Below are 22,556 nucleotides of genomic sequence, written 5' to 3' on the forward strand. Positions count from 1 at the left end.
ACTTCAATGTTTCTATTGAAGATTAATATTGCTAACTTTGGTTTTAGTTCTGTCGTTATGCTTTGTGTGTGCACTGGCATTGAAGGGAGTTTCACTGCCCTTTGTACGTAGTTCTTGTAAACATAAAACAGCTAAGTTTTGCTCTTTAACTTTTTTTCTTACTTCTTGTAAATCTGTTTTTGATCTTAGTCCATTGTGCGCATTTTAGTTTCTCATTCATTATTGTTGATGAGTGAATAAAGGGTGCGCGGGAACTTTTGTCACAAAGTGGCCGCAAGCGCAGAAGTCAAGCAACTGCTTGTAAGGACGTAATTGTTTGAGCAATTGTAAAGGAACACCCAAAGCGATTGCACATGTGCAAAGTGTTTGTTTACGGTCACAATGAAAACTGTGGAAAACCAAATTAGACGAGTTTTTTTTTTTTTTTTTTTTTTTTTTTTTTTCCCAATGGTTATGACACCAAGTTGACCGTTCATCAATTTCAGTAACAAGCAATGAATGCACGGACTATCCGCGGAGCATTACAACAGAATCATGAGACTTAAGACGTCACATACAAACAAGTAAGCGTCAAGGCGAATTCCTGTGAAGACTGCGCAGAATATGTCATCTTAAGTTGAAAGCGGTTGCTTATTACGAATCTGTAGCTGGGTCGTGAGATTGCAACGAAACTACACATGTCCGAGGCCAGTGTACGTAATATCAAGAAAGACATCGCAACAAAGACTAAAGAGCTGCTCCATTGTATGAAAAGCACGCGCAAAACGTCACTTCAAATGGTTGTACAAGCAGCTAATGAAATCAAATGCTGGGCCGTGTAACAACACAATATCAGGTTAAGAATTCTGAAATGATATTTCGAGTATCAACATTCCTGTTGGCTTCAAAGTGAAATACAAGGAAAAGGTTCCTTCCAAATTTATGGTGTGGCAGGCCATTACTCAGGAGGGTGTCATTAGTGATTCCTTCATTACTAAAAAGTTCTTTCAAAGGTCAGTTCTACTTTATCATGACCTTTTTTAATTTTGGCACTCTAGAGGACAGATACCCTCTTGTTTTGTGTTTTGGCTTGATCGTGCGACGAGCCACTATGCGCATGACGTTCAGCTGTTTCTGAAGGACCGCAATATTGGGTTTGTACCTAGGGGAAAAATCCCAGAAATCCCTTTTTACGCCGTCGAAAAATTCTGGTCACTATGGAAACATGCATATTGGCGCAGTGGCAATATCAGAGACATCACAACTTTCAAATGGGTATGGATACTCATTTCCAAGACAGTGACAGTAGATGATTTTTTTTTTTTTCAACCTTCAAAAATGATTCCGTAAAGTGAGCGGCCATGGAATCGATGCACTGGTACATTAATGTTTTTTTTTTTTTTTTTTTTTTTTTTTTTTTTTGAACAAAATGTTTGTTCTGTGCGTATCAGATTATTCATATACTGGCGGGGCCTTTCTTTATATTTTTGTTTGCAATTTGTGACAAATTCCTACGCATCTTTTATAGCACATTGGTCAAGGTTGTTTCAGATCAAATACATTCAACGATTTGGTCTAGGAATTAATTCGTGCGGTTGGTACGCACACATTGAAGCTGTAGTACAAACACAAAATACATAAATACCTTAAGAAAAATATTGTCCATCGCTAGCCACCACTTTCGCCCATCTGTCAGGCAATGTACGGATTCCGTGGCGAAAGAAGTCCTCATCCTTGGAAGCGATCCAGTCAGAGACCCATGTTTCGATATCTTCTGAAGAAGTAAACCGCTGTCCAATCAAATCGTTGTTCATGCAATCGAACAAGTAGTAGTCCGAAGGAGCAACGTCTGGTGAATACGGCGGGTGGGGTAAAACTTCCCATCCGACATTTTCTAAATAGGTTTTGACCGGTTTTGCGACATGTGGGCGAGCGTTATCATGTTGAACAATAAGTTTATCATGTCTGTTCTCCCATTCTGGTCGTGTTCTGGCCAGAGCTTGCTTCAAACGCATTAATTGTCGTCGATAACGTTCTCCATTCATAGTTTCACCCGGTTGCAGCAGCTCATAGTACACCACACCTTTCATATCCCACCATATGCACAGCATAACCTTTGCACAGTGAATATCTCGTTTTGGTTGTGATGGACCTGGTTCACCTGGTTTCACCCAGGCCTTTTTTCGTTTAGGGTTCTCGTAATGGATCCACTTCTCATCACCCGTAATAATTCGATGCAGAAACCCCTTTCTGCTCTGTCGTTGAAGCAGCAATTCGCAAATGGTTTTTCGTCTTTCAACGTCTCTGTCTTTCAATTCATGTGGAACCCAATGTGACATCTTTTGAATCATTCCCATGGCTTTCAAGCGTTTGGAGACTGTTGTTTGATCAACGCCTAATGCTGCTGCAAGTTGTTCCTGCGTTTGACACGAATCCTGCTCGAGCAATGCTGTCAATTCTTCGTCTTGCAATTTTTTGGCTGTCCAGCTCGCTCTTGGTCTGCCAAGCCGAAATCACCACTTCTAAACCGTGCAAACCACTTCTGACACGTTCGCTCAGCTAGAGCATGGTCACCATACACTTCCACCAAAATACGATAACTTTCAGTCGCACTTTTCTGCATGTTAAAGTAATGTAGCAGGACACCCCGCAAAAACACTTTATCAGGCACAAATTGCACCATGTTCACTTAACTACAAACTGGTGTTGTTGACGCTTTAATCCACTGCCCTATACTACGAACGATACGCGATGACAGGGGTTTGCAACACATGTGTGGATACACGGAACTGTGGGACGCTCCGTTCGTTGCGCCATCTCTTGTCCACCCGCACGAATTAATTCCTATGCTTTTAACATTTGACAGTATATTTATTGTATGTCGAATTCTCTCTATCTTACATAGTTCATTGGGATTCGGTGGCAGACTTGAGTGCCTTTAGTAGTAGTCTGTAGTCTGATCATTGCTTCTGTTTGTGGAAATGCAATTGGGTCGCCTGTTTCATGTAACAGCCTAATTATATATGTCTTAAAGTTATTGTTATAACTGTTGATTCCTCTCATTTAGCTAATTGCATGGCATTTTCTATATTTATGTACAAAATATCTGAATTAAGTTTTTAACGACACAGCTTCCGTAAGGGAATGGATTAAAAAGGTGCGGATTATAGTTTCCAGGGTATCTGTCAGTCACGAATGTCACGAAATCAGAAAACGGTAATGAAAGTCAAGAAAAAGTCACAAAATTTAGCTTTTAGGTCACGATTTTTTTTTTCTTTTTTTTTTTTTTTTTTTGGTACAAATATAAGTACAGACTGGAAAATTTCGTTCTATAAAACATTAAAATTCACCATCAAAGATGTCTATGGTTGGCTTTAGACGCTACCAAATCGCTAGCAAAGCATGCTTCTCTCGCATGGATGAAAATTCTTCCTACTTCGCATCCAAATTCCCTCTAGAGAATGTTCCGAAATTTTATGGTTTGGTAAAGGTCACGAAATTTCGTTTTGGAATTTTAGTAGACACGCTATTTCGTTTCTGAGTTATCCTGTTTTTCTTTGTTTCGTTGTTGTTATGTTTGTGCTCGTTGTCTCCTTTCCTGTTCTTTTATAGTACTAATGTTTGCTTCTTATTTAATGTGCCTCTTATCTTTCTACTTGTTTTCTTTATTCTTGAGAATTCCTGTTTCCGGTTCTGGTCAACTTTCTCTTCTGTTTTTAAATGACGTGAGTACTCTTAAGAAGTTTCTCCGTTTTAGGTTTCGTTCTTTATTTATCATGCTGTTCTCTTTTTCAATTTATCGTTTCTTCAGTTTTCACATTCTTTTGTATTTGAGTTCTACTCTCTTCTGTTGCATATATTTCTAACATTCATTTTGTCAGTGCTTTTTTACGCGTTTGATATATATTCAACCTCCATCAGAATTTCTTCGTACAACTTGCCATTGTTTATCATCAGTTTATAATGTATGTGTTAATATTCTCTTTCCCAGTATTACTCCAAATTTTCATAACTTCCAAAGAATTATGGGTCCACAGTACCACGTCAACGGCTGGTATTACAATTTCTATATTTTTTGTCCTCTCTGTTATTGCAAGAGATTCTATTCCTTCTGCAAGTATTCTAAGAATTCCACTCTTGATTCATGTAAAATTACATCCAAAAGTTTTTGTTAAGTATCTTCTTGTTTTTCTTGATTTTTACTTTTAGAGTCTACTTTCGATAACTTTTCCAGTTTGAAGTCAGAATGAATATCTGCTACTATTTTCGAAAATCTTTTGGAAAAGTTTCCGACTTAAGATTTAAAAATGTACAATACAAATGTGGTTGTCTTGAAGGTTTATCCATCTCTTTTTTTATTCTTAATTTTCATTCGCTTCTTTTTGATTTGACCCTTAATCAAGTTTGAAACTTTCAGATGTTTTAATTGTTTTATCAGACATGTTGCTGCTTTCTTGTCTTCAGATTAGTTTATTTATTTATTTATTTTTTTATATGTGAGAATCTTTTTTATCCATAATTTGTTCTTTATATTGTTTGTTTATATAACATTTTGTAGGTCTGACATTATTTCAGTAAATCACCGGTACATTTTCTCTTTCTGATGGCATAAGGTATGTATGGTGTGTATTTTCCTTTGTTCTTGCATTGGTTCTTTTGATATCCTTCTTCTGCATATTGTATATGCCTAGGTATATCTTCATGTGCCGAGATTTCTTGTAAAATAAGTATCCTTGAAAATATGTCTGATATAAACCTAACCTACCTTCTGTATAGATATTGTCACTTTTTAAAAATTTATAGTTAAAGCTGTTCTAAAGCCTACTATACGAGTGGACCTAGATGATACCTACTATACGAATTATCTTCTCAACATCTTTCACATGTAATTTCTGAATAAGATATTGATCTGTGTTTTAGCTCTACATATATTGTGTAATCAACTTTTCTCATTTTCAGGTTCTTAATACCAAGTTTATTGGACTGTTATCACAGGTAATTCATTGTGAAAAATTTCATAATTTGATTTTTCTAAATTTAATGAGTTCGTAGATAACCAGTCATATAAAGATACCCTTCTTCAATATGGTATAAATTCCTCTACTATTTTTACTTTATAAAATATTGTGCTATTATGATAATCACGTAAATTACATTTTCTTTGCAGGCATCAGCTTTTGATTTGTTGGTTCCAGGAGTAGGCGAACTCTGTGGAGGTAGCCTAAGGGAGGATAACTTCGAAATATTGAACGAAAGATTAGGTAAATTAGGACTGAAAGAGTCTCTATCGTGGTACTTAGAGCTACGAAAGTTTGGAAATGTTCCCACAGGAGGTTTTGGTTTAGGGTTTGAAAGGTACCTCCAATTATTACTTGGCATGACCAATATTAAAGACACCATTCCATTCCCTAGGTGGCCACACAACTGCAAAATGTAAATAAAACTCTTTGTGTAACTGAGTGACTGATTTATTTGAAACAACTTCACCTTTCTCTTTGTGCTTTACTTGATATCACGATGTATCGAATATATGAAATTCCATTATTTCTGCCCCACCAAGTGAACTTTGTGGTGGACAAACACCGTGTGCGTGGGTTTCCTCGGGGTTCTCCCGTTTCCTCCCACTTTCTTCATTCCACCATTTCATTCGTTACTCATCATCACCGTCTCCTTTAGCCTAACCGGCATAACCGTGGGACGTAAAACTCAAAGATTTCATTTCATTTTTTCCATTATTTCTGTGCATATTAAATGAAATAACACATGTATATTCCACCGTTCCTCCCTAAGTATGTCAGTTGTGCACAGATAATGCCTCGGCACACTTCTGATCCAACGTTCCAAGTCATCCTAGAAGTGTTTAATACAGTGTAATGCAGATCGGACTATGAGCAATAGTTCAGCCAGCGAATGTAGTTGTCCACACACGATATTACAACAATGACTCACAAAACTATTCGGACACATGGAAATTCCAGCATTGGTGTTGGTGCTATTCAGGTAGCAATGTGAAATATGTAATATAAATTATTACATGTTAGAAATCCAAAAATCACAGTACCTCTCTCATTTTAGCACAATTAGAAAATATATTAGCACTAAACATAAAGAAAGGAAAATATGAAACCACAAAACTATTCGAACCGATTGGTGTCAACACAATAATAGTATTGTGCATTGCAGAAAGAGGGCGCATACAGTTACCGATACTGTCAAAATCAACGTCCAGAATTCAGTCGATGTGTGTTTGTCGAAGAAAGCAATTCCAGTATGGCCAGTGGAACGGAGAGGCAAGAATAGCGTATTCGATTAGCGCCAGATGATTGTCTACCATATATCACTACCGTCAAATTGCCGAAATATTACGAATGAAGACAAGTACGGTGTACGATATAATCAGACGTTTCAGCAAAAACAACTGGCATGAACTGCATCCTGGAGGTTCATAATGAGGAAAGTGTAGCATCTCCGCTTAAGTGCTCCGAAAATTACTGTACAACTGGAAGCAGGCCAGAATGGAAACAGTAGAGTATTAAGAGAATCCCATTTTTGCTGTAAATACCGTTAGGGATCGGGTCGTTTTTGGTGATTCATCGAAATTCAGTATCTGAGGATAAAATAAGAGAATTATGATGTGGAGGAAACCCAGTTAAGAGCTGCTGGAGAAGAAAATGCAATCCACTGTGAAGCACGGTGGTGAACATCTCACGATGTGTGGCTGTGTAGCCAACCAATGGTATAAGTGAGTTGTTATTTCTTGATCAGTCCATAAATAAAGACTTATATCTACGCTCCCAGAAAAACAATTTCAAGAAAAGTGCAGAAAAACTTGGCTTACTCAATACATGTGTTTTTTGCCAAAATAATGACCCGAAGCATACATCTCATGTTAAGCAGCTTTGGTTGTTATACAACGGCCTAAAAGTGCATCATCCAAACACCCTACATGAACGTCATAGAAATATATAGGATAAGTTAGAGAAGGAGGTACTGAAGACGCCCATAAATCTAAGGAATATTTCGGAGAGGGAGAGAAAAACTACGGGGAGAATGGAGGAAAATATTTTTTGAGTACATTAGAAACTCGTTCAGTGTGTGCCTACTAGGCTGCAGAAGCTCTTCAGAAGGAAGAGCCACAAGAAACTTACCTTTCGATTTCATTATTATTTCCTTGGGTCCGAACAATTTTATGGGGTTATATTTTCCTTTCTACGCGTTTAATGTTAATATTTTCTTTACTTAGCTACAAAGACAAATTTGTGATTATGTAATCTGACATGTATTTCTTCTTTACATACTTAATAGCAGTAATTAATTTTCTTCTTACACTAAGAGTAATTTTGTTTAATTTCTGTGTGTCTGAATAGTTTTGTGAGTTACTTTTAGGAAGTAACACGCAATCCGCATCCTAAAATCTATAGAATTACAAGCTTTTCATTATCAAGTGTTACAATAGACTTGCATGTATTCTGAACGGCTCGATGCTATACTGAAAATAGCAACTGTGGATTGTATAATAATTACAATTATTTCAAAGTCGGCATCTAGCAGAATCATGTGAATCTTAGATGCTGCAAATACTATTAGGGACTACTGATTAAAGTTTTTCTGCCCAATCTTACCCTGTAGTATTCAGCGATCTGTTTATCTCTGCTTGATAAGGCGGAAGAAAACACGATAATTCTCATACTAAAGTATAGGCTCTGTATTATGCCCAAATAGCTTAGACCAGTGGTCGCCAGACTTATGAAACTTCTGTGCTACCGTACCGTTTTTAAATCCTACTGTAAGCTACCAACCAAAAGAACTACCATTTGAAAGAAAAAAACACATTTGTTCATTGCTTTTCAAGGTTTCTTGAACTTACTTTTCAAGGTTAGCCAACCGGAGCGCTAACTCGATTTAGCGAAAATGTCCCCGTGACATACTAGTAGCTCACGATTGACGGTTTGGCGATCATTGGCCTAGACGCTGACGTCTCCATTAAACCTCAGTCAATTCGTACTATGCCTCATTGTACATTTTTACTGCTTACAAACCGGCGGTGCAGTGCACAAAACAACTACCCCACAGACTGATTTCGTCTTCCGTCGCAGAGCGCTAAATTTCGTGTCCTGCTCTATAGTATGGAGTGGCCTATGACTTTTTGGTAACACTGATATGCAAGGTGGTTGTTGTTTTCAAGTGAAGAGGTGTATCGGAATCGATTTTTTCTGCAGATTACGAAAATGACCTTCAATATTGTGTATCATGTCAGGTTCTTTCGTGATAGTATTGCCAGCGTGACCGGAAATGTCACGAAAATGTCAAAATTAAAAAAAAAAAAAATATATTTTTTAACCTATAGACGCCTGCCAGGGAATTTATATCTTGACGTTGTCATCCCTGGTGCCTCTCCTAATCGTTGCAGAGACATGAACGACCCCTTGTTGGAAAGCTAAAGAACAAGTAATGCAACGAGCTATGTTTGGTGCATCTGAGCTCCCATTCGTAGAAGAAGAAATTCGAAATATTTGTAAAAAAAACTGTCATTTTTTGAATTTCCGGCCACGGTGACAACATTGTTAGTTATTCTACGTTGGTAAAAAAAATTAATACGAGTTCCTTACATAGTCATATCAACCATATAGAAAAACGAAAGCCGTAGCTACAATAGGAAGCGAGGAAAGAAATCAAAGTGCAACTACCGTTTATAAAATTTTTTGATTCGTAAACATTCACATTGTTACCCTGGCGCCTCCTAATTGTCACAGAGACATGATCGACACCTTGTTGGAAAGGTAATAGAGAAAGAAATCCAACGAGGTATGTTTGGTACCACTGAGCTCCCATTTGTAGAAGAAATAATAATTCGAAATATTTGGAAAAAAAATCCGGTCCGCTGACAACACTGTTAGTAACCCCACGCTGATCAAAAAAAATTAATACAAGTGCCTTACACAGTAATACCAACGATATAGAAAATGAAAGCCGTAGCTACAATAGGAAGCGAGAAACAAAACGAAGTGCAATCACATGTATAAAATTTATAATTTAGTTTGTATGCATTCACATTGGCAACCCTGGCGTCTCCCCACACCTAATTATCACAGAGATATGAATGACATCTTGGTTGGAAAGCTCATGAAACAGGGAATGCAACGAGGTATGCTTCGCACCTATAGTCTAAGTCATAGAAGAACGGTAAGAAGAGAGAAACAAACAAACAAACAAACAAAAATGCATAGTTTAAAACATACATACCTAACATTCGTCACCGGGCTTCCCTTGAAAGTTCCTCTTTTTGGATTTTCGTTGGTGTTCTTCCGTACAGTCTCTTTTTAACATCCAACAATAGTCGGCCATCATATAGACAGCCCACCTTCCTTGGTATTTTTTTTCCATCACTTTAATGTCCTGATGGAAGCGCTCGCCATGTTCTTCCGTAAAATCGTCAACATTGTCAGGAAAGAAATTGAGATGAGCATGAAGAAAGTGAACTTTGACACTCATGTTGCAGCCAAGCAGTTTAAAAGATTCAAACATCTCGTCGATTAAAACGCTGTAATTTGAAAGCCTTCTTGTTTCCCAAAAAGTTTTGTACCACATTTCTGAACGCAGCCCATGCTTGTAATTCTATCTCAGCCATACTTTCCTCAAATGTTTTGTCCGCCATCAATTTTAGGATTTGTGGGCGTGTGAAAATTCCAGCTTTGATTTTTTTTTTTCTGACGTGATATATGGAAATTTACTGGCAAGGTACTGAAAGCATTTACTATCCCTGCTTAAAGCTGTCACGAATTGTTTCATTAAACCTAGTTTTATATGTAACAGTGGCAACAATATTTTAGAGGGATCAACCAATGGAAGTGAAACAATGTTCTTCTTTTCCAGGTATGAAAGTACTTCTGAATGGCCACTGGTTTCGAACCCAATGTTCAGTTCTTGCTCTGGAGTCCCACTCACACAAAAACCAAGAATATTTTGTGTAGCCTGCTTGTTGGCCTAGCAATTTTCCAGTGATTTTGAAATCTCTCCCCCCCCCCCCCACACACACACCACTCATAACGCTTGTACTGCACCTTTTCCAGCAGAAATTGAATGCTTTCGCATGTCTGTTACATAGTCACTGAATGTGCTATTGGAATGGACGGATGGACGTTAGTGTTGTGCAATAAAACACCTTTTAAGCTGGAATCTCCTGAATTGCAATTGATGTTGTAGAATTTCCTGACTGCCGGAATGTCTCGACAATATACCAAACCATTTCCTCTGTAAAAAGCGGAACTAATTCTGCCTCTCAGTGACTGTACCAGGAGAATCTCGTATTCGGACCCAACAAATTGTTTTCATGAAATCGTGATACTAACAATTCTGCTGCGTCTTTAGGTAAATTAAGGTCACGAACCTAATCATTAAGTTCATGCTGGGTAAGTACTTTTTATTTATTTATTTTACCAGCGTAGGATTACTAACAGTGTTGCCAGCGTGGCCGGAAATTAAAAAAATTAACATATTTTACAACTTTTTCGACTTCCTTCTTCCTTTTCGTCTACGAACGGGAGCCAGGGTTACCAAACATATCTCGTTGGATTCCCTGTTCTATTACCTTTCCAACAAGGTGTCGATTATGTTTCTGTGACAATTAGGAGGCGCCAGGGGTAACAACGTGAATGTTTAAGAACCACAAAATTTTATAAACTTTGATTTGGTTTCATAGGAATTTGTCTCCGAAGATTTTGATGCCAAGATTCAGTTTAAGTACTAATACAATAGTAATCAAGAACTCTGAATGACATTTTTCAGAAGTATGGAGAATTTGGATTTTAGAAATGTTTCATGTTCTTGCATAGAAGTGATGGGAGACGTACCAAGGAAGAAATGGAAACCTCAGTATTCAACTACGACATAGACATTTCTATTCCAATGTGATGTAACCCCGTTAAGATAGACAAAAATTAATTCTTACCACAGATGAGAAAGAAGAATCTTACTCCAGTTACAGCAGTCTTCAGTAATTTTAAGAAGACTGAAAGGGATTGGCGACCCTTGCTTCTGGAGCCAGCGGCAACACACCGCTATAAAATTGTGTAGATGAATGTTGTTAGCATCAGAAATACACATTTTCTGAAGCTATACAATAGTCATCATGTGACTAGCAGATTGTGTTAAAGTGGTCACTGTTCATGGAAATAACGTTACATATCTGTTTCATATTTCAAAGGCTAAACCCTACATATGACTTGAAGGCTTATAGCAATTAATGAAACGGCTTAAGAATGGGAAAATAACTTTCAAATAAACACAGCTTCACACAATTTTAACTTATACATAGTGCATCATACATGAATGTATTCTAAGTTTGTCTTCTCTTCTGTGTGTATGTTTGTGTGCAGATTTCTTCAAGAATACATCATGATGATTTAGTCTCTTCTGTGTGTATGTTCGTGTGTGCAGATTTCTTCAAGAATACATCATGATTTAACATTTTTTTTTTTTTTTAAATACAATTAACCTCGTAGACTAGTTAAACATTTATTACAGCTCGCTTCATTTTTCCGTAGCTCTTATGCGTATAACTTAAGTTGGCGTGGATCAACCTGTGTTCATGGCAGTAGCTGAGAAGGAATTTAAAATAATAATTCTTTGGGATCCAGGCTACTTTTCAAAGCCATCAACCTTACATTTAACAATAGTATTTATCGATGAAAACGACTTATGATCAAATTTTACCTAAGCAGCAGAGAGGCGTTCAAATTTTGAACTATAAGCCATTATTCACTTTTAAGATTGTTTTTTAAAATCATTTGAACTTCTTTCTTTTGTATGTGAGTGTGACAATGTTCGGTCATTCAGGGGAGCTGTGCGTCACACTGATCACTACCTGGTAGCAGCGATAATAGAGATATATTATTGTTACATGAAGGAAATATTCAACATCTGGAAACGAAGTTTAAAGAGATTGAGAGCCAGACGAGAGAGGACTACCAGATTGAAGTGTTAATAAATTCTCTGTTTCAGAAGGTTCAGAGTGAACTAGTGTTGGGGATACTTGGGTTGAAATTATGAATAGTATTAAAATTTCAGCAAAAGAAAACGCATAGGAACAAACCATGGTCCACAAAACTAGCAGAGAAAACAGGCAAAATTGCGTTGGCTACAAAATCCGAACGATGTAATTGCACAAAAGTTCGTTGACATCAGGTGGAAAACTTTTAGAACAAAGAAACGCGATTTTTTGACAGCTAAACTTAATGAAGATAATAGTAAAAACAAAAAACATTTGGGACATGTATAAGAGGATTAACCTCGCGTTCATATATAAAAGCCGTCGGGATAATTTTCACTGATACAGATAGCATCTTGAATAGATGGAAAAATTTGTGTAACCCATACCCAAAAACTTACGTTCGTGGTGAAAAGGAAATGCACACAGCAGAACCGTATATGAGCCTAACCGAGCAGAAGTAGAAATTAATATAAAGAAATTTCCGGGTGCAGACAAAATACCGGCTGAGTTAATATTAGCTGGAGAGGCCCTCATTCTTTTTATCTGGAACAGGGAGGAATTGCCGTAAGTGTGGAAAGAATCGTAGTTTTAATTCATAAGAAAGGCGACAAAATTGATTGTCATAATTATCAAGGCATTCCTCTTCTGTCAACGTCCTATAAAATCCTCTCATACATTCTTTAGCAAGATTAACCCCATTCGCATATGAAATCATTGGAGATTATCAGTGTGGATATAGGTAAATCCTATCAACTATCGACCAGATATTTACTATTCGACAAGTACTCTTAGAAATGGGAATACAATACCGTGGTACACCAATTGTATTTATTTTAGAAAGGCTGGTACAACATGCATACAGAATTTGGAATACGGAAAAAGCTATATTAAGCTGTTTAAAACAATTCCAAAGTAAAGCCCACGTAGGAAAATTTTTTGTCTACGAGCTTTAACGTCGAGAATAGCCTGCAACAAGGACATGCGTTGTAGGTTTTTTTAATTATTTATTTTTTATTATTAATCAAAGTCGTTAGTTTAAATCAACTCTATAAGCAAAATCAAAGATAGCATCCAAGGCCTAGAGCTCAACGGTATTTCAGATATGCTGATGCAAATCGGATCGGGGATGATATAACAATAGAAAGAAATGCGGGTCCTACTAAATGCTTGCAGGGACATGGTTTAGAAGTACACGCAGAGAAAACTAAATATATGAAAGTTCGTCGGAATCGTAATGCTAAAAAAAAAGTTAATACTTTCGACAAAGTAGATATTCTCAAATATCTAAGACCAATGTTCACGAGAAATTAAGTGTCAACTAAAAGCGGAATTAATGTTGTTATCCAGTTCAAAATCTCTTGGTGCGTATTCTCTTGAAGAATTTGAAGCTTAAAATATGTGAAATGATAATCATAACTGTTATCCTGTATAATTGCGAAACTATTTTGAGAAAAACGAAGGCTGAAAGTATTTGAGAACAATATCCTGAGGAAAATATTCGAACCAAGAGGAACAGGAATGGCGGAAACTTCATAACGAGAAGCTGAATAATTTTTACCATTTACCAAGCAGTGTTAGGGTCATCAAGTCAGGTATCCAGAATGAGAATGGAAAAAAAAAAGTATGAACGCTTTCGCAGCTGGAAGTCCAATGGAAAAAAGGTCATTAGGAATACCTAGACACAGGGGAGATGTGAATATCTCAGAAATAGGAATACAAAGTAGAAACTGGATCCAGTTGGCTAATCGAGAGCTTTTATGAACGCGGCATTGAATCTTCGGGTTTCATATGCCAGAGTGAGTGAATGTGTGTGACGTGTCAATTGGCCTTCTTTTGATGTGCATGCATTTTTCCATTAGTTTGTTGCTACCTTGAAATCGCTTTTGATCTTCAGTGCCATTTCATTGAGCACAATCACACACCTGTTCAGTAAGATTGGCAAACTAAGTTCCATTTGTCCAAGTAGTGACCGACTCTACATCGAGCTCTCACACACACACACACTGTGCCATCATTTCAAGGAACAAAAATATATGCGTAGCGTATTTTGAAAATATAATGTATTACTAGTATTGAATATTACATTATCAGTGGTTTAGATTTAAAATACAAATTTGATCATTTTTTTTCCCCCCTTTACGTAATATATTGTCAAATTGTTGATTGATTGTTAATACCTCCTACTGGGCACGGTGTTTTAGCGGTATGTACACTCATGTCCAAAATTATTGTCGCATGTCTATAAATATGTTGTAGGAATATAATTTGATAACGAATTCGCCCGGTATTTCTTATAATGTTAGTGTGTGTATGATCGGCAAAAACATGTATATGGCAAATATCATGTCAAAAGAGCAGTAAATAAGAACAATAAAACGAAAATTAAACTTTCTTCTCCATTTAGCAAGATTTTGTTTTACTCATTCAAATTTTCGTATTTATAATTCTTTCCCTATGAAATTTACCTCAAATATACATTTCCCGATTATACACACAGTATCAGTATTAGAAGTGCCCTGCAACATCATTATCAAATTATATTCTTACAAGAAGACAGTTATAGATATGCGACAATCATTTTGGACATGAGTGTACATTTGATTTAAGGGATCACTGGTTGAACCTGGTCCTGTGGCGGACATCTTAATTGAGTTTCTCCAGTTTTCTCACATTCATATTCCTTTAGGCTGCAGAGCATAATCGACAGACGAGCATAAGCTAAATTTTGTATTTTCGGGCTATATACGATTTATACGGGTGTATCGAAAGTCCGGGGCCATAGGCTAACTCTTGTTATGAGTGAAGTTACGGAAATAGCCGGTGTTCAATCTCAAATGGTAGGATTTGCCAATCGTACCATGTGCTTGGATTCCACACTGGTAAGGTAAGTGGAAAAGCAACATTGCCATTTCAGCAGGTTTCCTTGGGCCCTCACCTTAGCATTGTTGGAAAACTGATTTTATGTATTCTAGGTTCCTTCAGCTAACGATATACACGTCATTTTTACTGCTCATACGTTATGTTCGAGTGTGGAGACCAAATGGCTGGTTTGATTGGAAAAGCTTCGAAAAACCACAATTTCCAACTACTCGTAACAAAGTTGACCTATGGTCCCGGATTTGTGCTATACCCGCTATTTTAGTATGTAACAGCTGCGCCCTGATTACCTACTTCGTTTCCGCGATGGTAGGTAACAGTTTGTATGTATGATGGTGAAAAATTATATATGCCTGGATGGTATGGTTGAGCAATCTGAGGCAGTAGGCTAAAGATATTTGTCGCAGGCTCGAATTCCGCTTCGGGCGTGGATACTACGTATTGTACTTTACCCAGTCATTTTCTCATAGTCTTCCATAATCTAAAGAGTAAAAACATGGGACATAAAAAAAAAGTTACTAGTTTGAAAAGTTGTTTTAATCTGCCCCTAAAGTTGCAGTGTATCTTTATTGTATACATATGACAGTTTGTCGCACGTTTTAGGGAAAACTCAAATACACACATTCAGTCTCTCAAAAAAGTTTGTCATACCATTCGTAAGAAGTTATTTGTTGAGTAAAGCCAATGATTAGTACATTGTTGAGTATGGCTTGTAGCTCCTGCTATTTTCTCTAATCGAAACTAACCTGTATGTCGTTAGGGAAGGAAATTACTGAAATAAAACAGTGTTAGGTAGAATTTATTACTTTATTCAGAAAACAATTTCATAAATTAATTGTAATACGATACTTAAGTTCACTGATTATGCTACTCCCCATTAAAAAAGAAAAGGAAAATTATACCTATGGATGGGAAGATTACGTGACAGAAAAACTTCAAACTTAGTGATTTTTTTTAAACGATGTATTTATAACAAAAATATCTTTTAAAAAAAATATGCGTATAATATAGATTATAATGTACAAGATGCAATGAAAATTTACAACAAATTAAAATTACTATTGAAAAATAAAATGGATCTCACTCCATTCAATGGGTTCACACACGTGATTTTTTTGTAGTATTTTTATGTACAGTTTATGTACAAAGCTACACAAACAATGACTTAAATCTTGTCCATATTTCATTATGCAATTTAAAAGTATCACAGTTATTACATGGGCGAAATCCTTGGCCACCCAAGATTAAGTTAATCGTTAAACCACATAATACTGTTACATGATTGAACACAACCCTGACATTTCAGTTCCTTTCATCACTGGAGGCATTTCTTGCAACTTACGTCCTATTAAACTAGGTTTAAGATAAAGTGTGTCTGTAGTAGGAGCCTGTGGTGGAGGGGCATCTTCATCCATTTGCTCATTATTACCCGTACCGTCACCTACTTCAGTATCTGTTTCTTGCTCGGTAGCAGACGTTTCAGCTTCTCCTTCACTTTGAGATTCGGTTCGCTTAACAGGCACTGGTGGTGGGAGGGGTTTAGTAATGTTAATTCTTATTTTAGTTGGTGGGGCTGCAATAGGAGTTTCATCATCGAATTCAACATTTCCATCTATTGAACTAGTGACAACCCTCTGTGTGTTATCTATAACATCTACAACCGGTACAGAATCTGCTTCCTGATCTTCAGGCTGTACACTTTCTTGAGATAAATCTATTTCCTTCGTACTCTCATTGTCCTGGGTAAGTAGTTCCGTATTTGGCTCTTCTTTCACAACTACCTCAACCTTGTCAACAGATTGCTCCGTGTCACAAGGCTCTTGTTTTATTATTTCAGTCAGGTTTGTCTCTTCACTGACAATTTCAGTTTCACCATCATCTTTGGGCTCTTGCTTTACTTCTATCGACTGGTCCATTTTGTCAGTCGTGTCCTCGTCTTTCTTCATATCTAAAATGAAAACATGAACTTGTTAAAACTAACGAAATACTTCATGCAGGTTTCTTTTAGGAATTATTTTCCTGATATCTAATCAAATTCATGAGAAAATTATAATAGTACACAAATATAATATTGAAATGTCACCAGTCAATTATATTTCACCTAATACGTAGCTTATAACTAAACATCTAAGTTAAGTTTTGTTCTTGCAGTGAATAGCTTCTGTTCATTTCTTCAAAATTTTGCTTTTTATGACTACGATATTTATTTCATTCTTCACTTGTACTTGTTAGCAACTAGTGTAAGACCAACCAAGTATCTTGACGAATTAAATGCAGAGAAAGATTATGCTATTATACATGATTGTGAGGGTGCATATAGGTGTGCTTTCATTCGACCCAATATTTGCCCCTATGTGAAAACATTCATACCCTTAAAAATAAGTTACATATATAAAAGTGTATGTTCCAGTATAACTGGAAAATTTTACTCAAACTTCCTTCATAAGACGACTGATAAGAGTCGAATCCGTACTTTTCGGGTTCGCTGGATGAACAGTGACACTCCAGATGCCGTTACCACCCCTCGAAGAGGCAGAGTGGGTACGAGAAATAATCGAAAACACCCTATATTAGTGTCGAATCCATACATAGTTTCATTCCAAGTTCAGCCTCCATTAGCAACCCTTGGGGGAAGGGCGTATTCTGTGGGAACAGGGTGTTTAAAAATTAGTAAAGTCTTCCATCAGTGAAATACGTGTCTTTTAGAAGGAAGGAATTTAAATATTTTCCATAATTCATTTGTCTTCATATACTCTTGTAACTTTTAATCTGACAGTTCAAAATTTGTACTATGCAATATATCAATGGGACGTTGCTTGACATATCCTGTAACACCACTAAGTTAATGGTTGCCAACCCGACAGTTATATATTGTTTTTTTTTTCAAATTACATAAGTTTTTTTACACATTACAAATGGCATGTCAAACGAAAATTTACCGTATCTTTTCTAATCAGTTGCAAACTAAGGACGCTACAGTATCACAAACATCCAAATTTTAATGACTCTATAGCAGTAATGCAAATAAGAATGACGGAGCAATGAATATCCAACACATTTTAGTGTCTACTGTGATAATGAAATGGTGTATTTCTAATGAATTCGAACAAAGTTACAAGGGATTGATTTTCTTCCTAAGCCTTTATTACGAAAAAAAAACTACTTGGATGAGTACCTAATCCAATCGCATACATGGTATTTAATAGATATAAAAATATATTGTTTATCAACATTTCTGTATTTCGAACTGTTCTGGAGATATGGTAAGGTTTGCAACAGTGCTCCAAGTTATGTCATTCCGAGAATTTGTAATTACATCTGCCAAAAACTATTGTTGGGGTGTTATAGGTACAAAGGAAAGAAACAGACAGCAGTCTTTAAAAGTTCCTAAGATGGGCCATTTTAGGCAATATAGCATATTTTATGTATTCTTTTTATATATCTCTGGAACGGTTTGAGATATCAAGGTGCTGTAAACCATTTTATTATCTTGACATCTATTCATAACTATTTACGTAATGTGATTCTTATCTATATCCCCCCCCCCCAAAAAAAAATCAAATCGTTTGAAAAATTTTCAATTGGTTGTAAAAATGTTTCTACTGGTTCGAAATACACAGATGTCCGTAGTATTAAACACTAAGGTTCTTTGGACGTGCAGTGCTCCGCCCATCTCACTTGGCGTTACTAATGTTATAGAAAATCCCGAAGTTTGTTTTTAGATGGTTGTAATATTCTGGTGTTCTTAGTTTGCAGCAATGTGTAATAGTGTAGTATTGGATGATTTCGCTTAGTATGTAGATTTGAAATAAATAATAAAAAATTGGCAGCTGCTATTAGTCTGGTTGTATTACAGTATATGTCAAACAAGGCCTTTGCAGATATTTGCATGGTGGAAAATTTATGAGTGTTTTGTATCTGTTAGTTTAAAAACAAAAGGCGTTTCGAGGTAAATGGTTCCTAAAATTCCACATTAACACACATCTGCATTTTCATGAAAATGTCTACCTCAGTCAAATTACGAAATAAGTACAAAAGGCGACCCAAGAAGCAAACACTATTTAATACAACGAATAAGCCTAGCAATACAGAGAGGAAATGCAGTCAGCATTTTAAAATCCTTCCCATCAGCACAAGAGCTGGATGAAATTTTTTACTTAAAATAAGTAGTATAAACATGGTGATGGAAAGCGATTTGCTTTCTAAGTTTATTTAGTAAATCCGTTCTATTTCCCTTTATATTTCTTCGCTGGGATGATATTCTTATTTCAATTTTTTATCACTAATTCCGAAAAGATTTGCCTAAGATATTGAACTTAGACGGACTTCTTTCTTTTTAAAAAATTTATAGTGCTAAACTGTGGTCTCCAGTTCCTGTTCTGTGTTCTGGTAACATTGAATATGTTTGTCGTTGTCGAAAATGGAGTGCTAGGTGTAGAAGTGTGTGATGAAATAGATTTTTTTTTACGTTTAAAAATAAAATAAAATAATTATTAAAGTACAAAAGTAGTGCATTCATAATTTTAAATATTCGAAAAACCGAACAAAACAGTGCTTAATTTTCAGGTATGCTTATTCTGCAACTTTTCGTAAGATTTTTTTTTTTTTCCTATTACCTGTATAGTCATGAGAGCATTTAACATTATATAACAATTGCTGTGCAACGAGAATTTACGTTATTTCCAAGCAACACATATAGGATGACTGGTAATTCGATGCATCCTTGAAAGGGGATATTCCACAAGTACTTCAGAACATTTTCACTTATATGAACCAGGGGTCGCAAATCAATAGTTTGAGTAATTTGCACATGTATGATTTCTTTGAAATTTGCCGGCTAACGAGAGTCGCGCGAGAGAATTTCACCCTGACCCACTTCCACATATTGTAGAACGATGCAATTTTACATGTCTGATCCTGCGTACATGTGGTAATGTACAGCTCGTAACTCTGCACCGTTGTTGTGTTGTAAGTCCAAACGTGAAGTAAAGTGTAGTGGTCCAAAATCCATTACTACATCGCAGAAATACTTGCCCCTTAACCCTTTTAAATTCTTGCCTTTTTCGGCGTTTTTCTTAAGTCTTAGATAAGGAGCGACAGTCATATCCCTACTCTAGCATCATGGTTCATACCTCGTTTTTCCCAGAATGGAACGGCCTTTCAAACGGTACCACTTACATGTCCCTTTAATGTACCAGAAGGGAATTATTTGAGAGAAAATCGGGTTTTTTATGCCCAAAAAAAACTTCTTCGAAGTTTGGGGCCCCCTGAGGCTCTACCGGGTCTGCGCACAAACCTCCAAAAATTTGGAAAAATACTACGTAGTGTACTAATTACTTGTGACAAATTCGAATTTCCTGTCTTGAATAGTAAGGGCGGAAAATTTTTTTACCCATGTTGAGAGAGAGCATAAAAAAAACTCCCAAAAATTCCCTAAAATGCACCCTACAAATTAAAAAAAAAAAAAATCTGAAATGATCGTAAAATTATGGTTTATACGTCGTTTTGTTCAGAATGGAGTAGCCTTTCAGATGGTATCACCCACATGTCCCTCGGACATCCCTAAGAAGGGAAAAATTTAGGAAAATAGGGACTTTTGCTGAAAAATCCCTTTTTCCCGGTTTGGAGCCCTCTGCCGCGGCCCTGGGTAAACATAGAGATCCAGAAATAACTTTCAAAAATACTACGTACATAGTGTACTAATTGCTTGTGCCAAATATCAATCTCCTATCTTCAACACGAAGACGGGAAAAATATTTCCCTCTTCTGCGAATATTCCCAGAATACCCTATATAAATTTCAAAAATTTCTTGACGTCCCTAATTATCGTAGGATCTCGATTCATACACCATTCTCTTCAGAATAGAGCAGGCTTTCAAACTGTATTACCTTCATGTCCCTCGGACTCCCTAAGGAGGGAAAAATTGAGGAAAATAGGGATTTTTGCTCAAAAATCCCCTTTTCCGTTTTGGGGCCCTCTGGTGCGGCCCTGGGTAAACATAGAGATCTGGAAATCACTTTCAAAAATACTACGTAGTGTACTAATTGCTTGTGCCAAATACCAATTTCCTATCTTGAATACTAAGAACGGGGCGGGAAAAATATTTTCCTCTTCTGCGAATATTTCCGAAATTTCCCAAGGATACTATACAAACTTCAAAAATTTCCTGACACGTCCCTAATTATCGTAGGATGATGATACATACGTCGTTCTCTAGAATCGAGTAGGCTTTCAGAAAGAACCACTCAAATGTCCCTATCATGTAGCCGAGCGGAGCAAGAATCGCGAAAGTGGGAATTTTGGTCAAAAATATCCCCCCCCTTTTTTTTTTTACCCTTTTGTCCCTCTGAACCTCCCTTCTATGTTGACGATGAGATCCGAAAAAAATCTCATAAAAACTAATGGGTCCACTGATTGTTTATGGAAAATGTTAGGATTCTAGGGTTAAAGAGAAGCTCACCAAAAAATGTTGAAGTTAGACCTCAGTAAAAAAAGGGAATTTGTAAATTGATGACGTCATACCCGCTATGTTCTGACGCTCGGAAGCGTATAGACCCGTCCAAGGCTTTCTGGAATGCCTCCTCTCTTGGAAAATAAAAAATAACCGGAACTAAATAGCATTCTTAGTTCTCTTTTAATCGAATCTTTAAGACACTACAATATCGGTCGAAAACGACCGAAAAAACAAAAGGGTTAAAAAAAATGACTGCATGGTTGGAAAGAGTGGAGTGAAGACAGTGTGCGATCAAAGAAAACGCAAACTGTAAGAGATTTCATACTCAGGGTCGTGCATTTGTCTGACCAACATTCGAGCAGTGAACTGGTGCGTAATTTTCCAGGAGGCGGACACTTTTGTCAGCATGCCACGCTCTGTTTCTATTTTTCACAAGCTTTTAATAGTGCTACAGTGCTAAATGTGTTTCTTGTTATGACTTTCCATGGTTTACATTTTTACCTTTGTAGAGCTTATATCATTAGATTGTCGTTGTAGTTATGGGACGACAATGGTCGTAATTTTGTTTTGAGTTATTAAGGCGATGTATTCAATTGCTATTTCTTTCTTTATATATTTATGCAAGGGAATGGCTCAAGGAAGGGTTCGGAGCTCCAAGTTCGCAATAACATCGGTCTTTAGGTGGGTCTGTGATTTGAGAAGGAACTGGCTATGGCTGTCTAGAAGGTACCATATCTGCCTTCACCTACTTGGAGTGAAGAAAACTATCGAAAATCTAGTCGAGTCAATGACAGCGTGGCAACGTACCACCACCAAAGAAAGTCCGTGTTCAACTCTGAGCGACCAAAATGACGATCGTTTTATTTGGGATCAACATGAGGTATTACTATTTGGTTTCCAGGTACCACAATTACCAGGATATATACTATGCTTTACTGCTGCGTGAGCTTCGGGATTCTGTGAAATCCCAGAACGTGGCATGCTAACAAAAGTGTCCGCCTCCTGGAAAACAACGCACCCGTTCACTGCTCGGATGGCCAGACAGATGAACGACCCTGAATATGAAATCCGTCATAGTCGAGTTTTCTCTTGACCACACACTTTCTTCATTCCACTTCTTCGTAACCATGCAGTCTTTTCCTATGAGCAACTATTTCTGCGATGTTGCCACGCCGCTTTCTGAGGTGCAGTAATGGATTTTGGACCACTATACTTCACATTCGGACCTATAACACAGCAACGGTGCAAAATTACGA

The 22,556-nt window shown here is 36.9% G+C and overlaps 2 protein-coding genes across 6 annotated transcripts in view; one reads left to right on the forward strand and one right to left on the reverse strand.

The window, feature by feature from the left end:
• The window catches only part of AsnRS-m (asparagine--tRNA ligase, mitochondrial), a 70,339-nt gene extending 64,901 nt beyond the window's left edge, over positions 1-5,438 (forward strand). For both annotated transcript variants that reach the window (XM_081738763.1, XM_081738764.1), the window contains one exon: positions 5,147-5,438. In XM_081738763.1, coding sequence (XP_081594889.1) covers positions 5,147-5,416 — 270 coding nt within the window. In that variant the 3' untranslated portion in view covers positions 5,417-5,438. The remainder of the gene's footprint in view (positions 1-5,146) is intronic.
• Positions 5,439-15,638: 10,200 nt separating this feature from the next.
• Positions 15,639-22,556, reverse strand: part of LOC145670295 (uncharacterized) — a 244,463-nt gene continuing 237,545 nt past the window's right edge. For all 4 annotated transcript variants that reach the window (XM_081738762.1, XM_081738760.1, XM_081738759.1 and 1 more), the window contains one exon: positions 15,639-16,793. In XM_081738762.1, coding sequence (XP_081594888.1) covers positions 16,120-16,793 — 674 coding nt within the window. In that variant the 3' untranslated portion in view covers positions 15,639-16,119. The remainder of the gene's footprint in view (positions 16,794-22,556) is intronic.

Source organism: Thermobia domestica, chromosome 14, assembly GCF_964235325.1.
Source record: "Thermobia domestica chromosome 14, izTheDome1.hap1.1, whole genome shotgun sequence".
NCBI lineage: Eukaryota > Metazoa > Arthropoda > Insecta > Zygentoma > Lepismatidae > Thermobia > Thermobia domestica.